Raw genomic sequence first — 6,412 nt, 5'->3', positions numbered from 1 at the left:
AATTTGACAAGTATAGGTAAAACGGGGAAGGTTGCACCCACCAAAGGATGGTAAATGATAATGGGATTCAAATAGAAACAATTAAAGAGCATAACCAAGATTCTAGCCGTGTACAGACAAATGAACATGTTGGAACATCCCTGGCCTCTACTCAAGTGCATGGTGCCTATGTGCAGAGGAAGTTCAGAAAGCAGTGTCTCTGATCACAGGGAGGGAGCTATCATGGATTCTAGACTGGAGTTCTTTCTCTGTGTTTGACCACCTTTTTGTAGCTGGTTGTCCCTCTCCAGGAAAGGCAACTCTGTTGAAGTGGGTGCTGTTGGAAAAAGTAGTCTCTAGCATTACTGCAACATATGCTTAATTCAGTCACATTTGTCGGGGTGGGGGGAAAATGCAGAGGTTGCAAAGTGAGAGCTTAAATCTGATGAAGTGATGCCTTCAATGCTATTCATGGTGATTGATGAAAAATTACTATATAGAGAGTTGCAAGTTCCTCATCTGGAAAGGGTACCAGTTATCTTTTAAATGCACAGAGGCTTTAAATTAGACTTCTCTTGTTGCATCTCTTACAACTTCTTCAGTTTGCTCCATACCAAGAAAAGGGGATGGTTAAGAAGCCTGGTAGTGAAATAGGGCAGGAGAAGGTCTGGCTGCAACTTTACTACATTTAAAAGTATAGACAATCTCTCATGGTAAAACCCTGAAAACCTTATCAGATCTGGTTATATTATGGTGGTATTGTATTGTGAAATTTGAGTACTGTAACGATAAACCTACTTCCCCAGATTCATAACTGATTTCTAAACTAATGTTGCCTCTTAGAAAAACTACTTTTATTGTTTATTGTTTTGTTTTTGATCAGAGCTATAAATCCAGCCTTCAAGGAAGTTCTGTCACGGATTGAGTCCCAGGAAGAATGCAGGAACTTGCCTATGATTTCTTTCTTGATCCTCCCAATGCAAAGGGTTACACGACTTCCACTGTTGATGGATGTAAGAACAACATGTTTTAAACACTGTCATAGTTGTTAAATATAAACTGTTCTGCAGTGGCTGTTACCCCTTCATTTCACTTTTCCTTGGAGTCAGGCAAACCAGTAGGATCGGCTTCTTTTCTTAAGTCGAAATGCTGATTTTTGGAGAGACAGTTGCACATCCACATGCACATCTAATTGTGCACATTGTTTTAGAAGGGTTCGGTTTGCTGTACCCCTCTGTGGGGTTTTGGACAGGCTTAGGGTTGCAGCCATTTTTACCCATGCACATTTACCCACTGATTTGGGTTTTCTTCTTATGTATTCGATGCTGTTTTCTTGTTTTATCTGTGGTATGGCTGTAATGGGAAGGAAGGAGGCTTATAAACTGATCTCGTCAGATCTTGGAAACCAAGCAGGGTCAGTACTTGGAAGAGAGACCACCAAAGAAGACTCTGAAGAGGAAGGCAATGGCAAACCACCTCTGTTTCTCATTTGCCTTTGAAAGCTAGGGTTGCCAAATCCTTTTCTTCTCGTGGCGGGGGGCTCCTGGACGGCATCCTTAGCGTGCATGCGCGCCGCATGCACATCAGCCGGATGTGACGTGATGACGCCGGGCACGCTGGGGGCGGGGCCACAGCCATTTGAGGGGAAAACTCTATGTTTTCCCCTCAAATGGCTGTGGCCCCGCCCCCAGCGTGCCCGGCGTCATCAAGTCACATCTGGCTGACGTGCACGCCGGGGTGGGGTTTCCCCAGGGGCCTGATTCTGCGGTGGCAGAAATCGGGCCTCTAAAGCAGGGGGAAATCCGCCCCCTGGGGGGAATTGGCAGCCCTATTGAAAGCCCCTTGCTGGGGTTGCCATAAGACAGCTGTTACTTGATGGCACTTCACACACGCACACCCACACGCATGGCTGTGATATTTTGCCCATCAAATGCTACTCAGCAATGATTATTACAGCTTAGAATGATTCTAACGTAAGGGTGAGCCATAGTGAGAGAGAGGATATTATTACTGATTTTTTGTGTGTCATCAAGTCACAGTTGACTTAAGGTGACCCCGTAGGGATTTCAGGGCAAGAGGTGTTCAGAGGTGGTTTGCCCTTGCTTGCTCTCATGTAGTGACTCTGGACTTCCTTGGTGGTTTCCCATCCAAATACTAACCAGGGCTGACGTTGCTTAGCTTCCAAGATCTGAAAAGAGCAGGCTAGCCTGGGCTACCCAGGTAGTATTACTGCTTCAAGCTACTAATAAGTTAGTAAGAGTCATTGAATGTTAAACGTTTTTAAATCAGTTTCCTCTAGCTTGCCAATGTTTCCAGTTTTACTGTGGTTATAATTAGAAGCATTAATTCTCTTTTATATACTCTGGAGGCGTATTAATTGGAGAAATTAATGTAAAATGGTGTTAAATGTAATACATATAGGGTTGAATCTTATTGGATTTTTCTGTGAATGATAGTATTTTCTTCCCAGGGTTGGCATGTCTGGCTTGGGAAATTCCTGGAGTTTTGGGGGCGGACCCTGTGGAGGGAGGGGCTTGTGTGAGAGGGGAGGGATTTCAGCAGGTTGTAATGCTTCTAAAGCAGCCGTTTTCTCTAGCGGAACTGATCTCCATAGTCTGGAGATCCATTGTAATCACAGGAGATCTCCAGGCTCTGCCTGGAGGTTGGCAACTGTATTTCCTCTGGTGGAAGACTCTTGGATCTGCAAAAGGCTCCTTGTGCTTGAGGAAAATGCCACCTTAATCAGAACAGATCCATGGGATCCAGCCCCTATTAATTTAAGGTTAGGGTAGCCTTTCTTAATACATTTCCCCCCCCCCCCTAATAAATTACTGCAGATCAGAGTCTCTACCTTCAGTCTTTCATAGAAGCAATTACTGTCTTAAATTCGAAGGACTACAAACAGTGAAGTTTGCAGAACTGATGTTTGTTAATTCTCCTCTTTCACTTCAGCACCCTATGTCTCTACAAAGGCATTTTTAAGGGGCAGGAGACCCGTAGCAGTGGTGTGGAATATAGCATAGGAGAGTTACAATGAGAAGGGGGGGAAGGAATGATGCGGTTTCTGCTTATTCCCTCTTTCACAACCCATGCCATTCCCAGGAGGGTCTTGGGTGGGGGTATATCTAGAATTACATTAGAATTAGCAAAGTTCTATTGGCAACATCTGCTCTGTTCACAGCTGTTTGGATCCAAGGCAGTGTTTCCTCCCCTGGAATGAAAATCTGGGGGGCCAGGAAGGGTGCTATAAAAATCACACTCTGACTCCTTCCTTTTAATATATAACTAGCAGTAAAGCCCGTTGTGGAAATAAATACAACGAGATCTAGAAAGAGGCTCTGGGGGAGTGCTCTGGCTTTGGGCAAACAGTGTCATTTTGCTGTGGTGACCTCAGCAGGGTATAATGACAGAGTCCACTGTTTTCTCCAGAGGAACTGATCTCTGCTCCCTGAAGAGTAGTTGTAATTTTGAGTGATCTGTAGCCCTCACCTGGAGATTGGCAACAATTGTTACCCAGGATGAAATGGCTGGTTTGGAGGGTGGAGTCTATGGCATTCTACCTGTCTGAGGTCCCACCCCTCCGCAAACCCCACCCTCTCCAGGCTCCACCCCTCAAATCCCCAGGAATTTGCCACCCTGGAGTTGGCAACCCCATCTCCTTCCCAGCTAACCATCAACCTACCATTATCTGCCCCTTTGACTTCAGCTGACTTCCGCCCTCCCTTCTGCAGAGCAATTGTAATTTTGAGCGGTCTCCAGCCCTCACCTGGAGATTGGCAATAATGGTTCCCCATGAGGGACTGAGTGGTTTGGAGGGTGGAGTCTATGGCATTGTACCTGTCTGAGGTCCCACCCCTCCTCAAACCTCACCCTCTTCAGGCTCCATCCCTCAAATCTCCAGGAATTTCCCATCGGGAGTTGGCAACCCTATCAGGATTGGCCCCAATATGTTTTCTCCCAAAGGCCAAAGTAGGTGACTGGACCAAACTAAGTTGCCTGTGTGGAATGCAGTGAAGTCCAATCAGCTTCCATATGCAAAAGACCTTGAAGGTTCCATATGCAACTGACATTCCAACTGCCTTGCGGGGAGGGGGGTGAGTTTGAGGTGTGGAATGCAGTGAAGTCCAATCAGCTTCCATATGCAAAAGACCTTGAAGGTTCCATATGCAACTGACATTCCAACTGCCTTGCGGGGAGGGGGGTGAGTTTGAGGTGTGGAATGCAGTGAAGTCCAATCAGCTTCCATATGCAAAAGACCTTGAAGGTTCCATATGCAACTGACATTCCAACTGCCTTGCGGGGAGGGGGGTGAGTTTGAGGTGTGGAATGCAGTGAAGTCCAATCAGCTTCCATATGCAAAAGACCTTGAAGGTTCCATATGCAACTGACATTCCAACTGCCTTGCGGGGAGGGGGGTGAGTTTGAGGTGTGGAATGCAGTGAAGTCCAATCAGCTTCCATATGCAAAAGACCTTGAAGGTTCCATATGCAACTGACATTCCAACTGCCTTGCGGGGAGGGGGGTGAGTTTGAGGTGTGGAATGCAGTGAAGTCCAATCAGCTTCCATATGCAAAAGACCTTGAAGGTTCCATATGCAACTGACATTCCAACTGCCTTGCGGGGAGGGGGGTGAGTTTGAGGTGTGGAATGCAGTGAAGTCCAATCAGCTTCCATATGCAAAAGACCTTGAAGGTTCCATATGCAACTGACATTCCAACTGCCTTGCGGGGAGGGGGGTGAGTTTGAGGTGTGGAATGCAGTGAAGTCCAATCAGCTTCCATATGCAAAAGACCTTGAAGGTTCCATATGCAACTGACATTCCAACTGCCTTGCGGGGAGGGGGGTGAGTTTGAGGTGTGGAATGCAGTGAAGTCCAATCAGCTTCCATATGCAAAAGACCTTGAAACGCTGGGCGGGACTGCACAAAGCAGCCAGTCAACCCAGCCAGCGTCTTCTGACTGACAGTTCAAGCGTCCATACACTAAAGGAGTGCATTTTAGAACTTTGGCACCAACTATTCAATTATATATAAGGAGAGATGTTACTTCAAATTTGACACATTAGAAGAGGAAAAATAAGCCGAAACCTAGGGGCATGTTCCAGCTGAGTATGGATTGTGCACTGATCCTGTGTGCAGTCTTTTGCTATTGGGAAGGATTCCTGCATCTTGAATTCTCTGTTGAACCAAAAGACAAGTGTAAATCTGGTCTCTGTTGTTGTTACTGTGGTTGTCAGTAATGTAACCTTTACACACTTGAAGCATTTTACAGACTTTGCCCTTTGGACACTAAATGCTTTATATAGGTAGATTATTGTTTCCATTTAATAGAGACGCTAGACTGAAACTAGGTGTGGGTAACTCAGGACCATTCAATGAGTTTCCTCAGAAACAGACTTGGATCTCCTTTCTCCAGAACTCAGTATACCAGCTGTGTCATTTTATTAAGAAATTTTGTTTTCAGTACTGAATTTTGATTATTTCACTGGGCCAGCAATTCAGGAATCAGGGTCCTTTTAATTAAAACCAGGTTGGAAAAGTACCATTTTAGCAGAAAATGGTTTTGTAGTATTTTGGCCACTAACAAAAAAGGTATTCTACATCCCCTATCATTAGAAATATATCAGCACAGGATGTTTGTTTTGGTACTGCCTTGCTCTCATAGCTTACTTAAAGTCTTGACTTAGTGATCAGACTCTTTTTAAAAACTTTTATGGTGTTTCTAAAAAAGGAGATCCTTCAGTTGCATCCTTTGTTTCATAATAAGTTCACTAAGGCCTTCAACAATTGAAATCTTTAACATCACTATGTTCATATTTGCAATGCAGAATGTTGTATTCGTGGTTTTTTTGGTGCAACAACCAACAAAAGTGTGCATCTCTTTGTTTCAGACAATTTGCCAAAAGACACCTAAAGATTCACCAAAATATGAAGTTTGTAAGCGGGCACTAAAAGAAGTAAGCAAGGTATGTTTAGATCCTATGTTTAAAATGAGGTTATCCTTGTCCAAAATGTTCATATGGCTTTGATAGTGAGCCTGCTATGTGTATGTACTCAGAAGTAACCATCACTGAACACCATGGGTTCTTATAGCCACCAGTATTGCATAAAACAGTTATATCTAGACTTTTAATCATTATGCAAAAAAGACATGGTTCAAGAGAGCCAGTTTGATGGAGTGTTTAGAGGGCCTGGTGTGATGTGGTCCATGGGGTCGCGAAAAGTCGGACTTGACTGTGCGATTGAACAATAAAAAGAGAAACCCTGGGTTCAAACCACTGCTCAGCTCACTAGGTGATTTTGTACTAGCTGGTCTTTTTCAGTCTAACCTACCTCATATAGAACAAAGTTTGAGTCCAGTGGCACCTTTAAGTCCAGGTCCTGTGCCTGAGTCGGAATAGCCCGAGGGTAGGGACCCCACTCCCGACCTTTGAT

The 6,412-nt window shown here is 44.7% G+C and overlaps 1 protein-coding gene across 1 annotated transcript in view; it reads left to right on the top strand.

The window, feature by feature from the left end:
* The window catches only part of LOC107123687 (rho guanine nucleotide exchange factor 26-like), a gene marked incomplete at its 3' end in the record, with an annotated part of 47,420 nt that extends 41,477 nt beyond the window's left edge, over nucleotides 1-5,943 (top strand). Inside the window, exons 7-8 of the mRNA XM_015426990.1 lie at nucleotides 863-992; nucleotides 5,869-5,943. Of these exons, the coding sequence (XP_015282476.1) occupies nucleotides 863-992; nucleotides 5,869-5,943 (205 nt within the window). The remainder of the gene's footprint in view (nucleotides 1-862; nucleotides 993-5,868) is intronic.
* Nucleotides 5,944-6,412: the final 469 nt, after the last annotated feature.

This window comes from Gekko japonicus, unplaced genomic scaffold, assembly GCF_001447785.1.
Source record: "Gekko japonicus isolate JY-2015 unplaced genomic scaffold, Gekko_japonicus_V1.1 scaffold312, whole genome shotgun sequence".
In the NCBI taxonomy this organism is placed as follows: domain Eukaryota; kingdom Metazoa; phylum Chordata; class Lepidosauria; order Squamata; family Gekkonidae; genus Gekko; species Gekko japonicus.
Note: the sequence above shows the minus strand (reverse complement) of the source record. Positions and strands in the feature narration are given on the sequence as shown.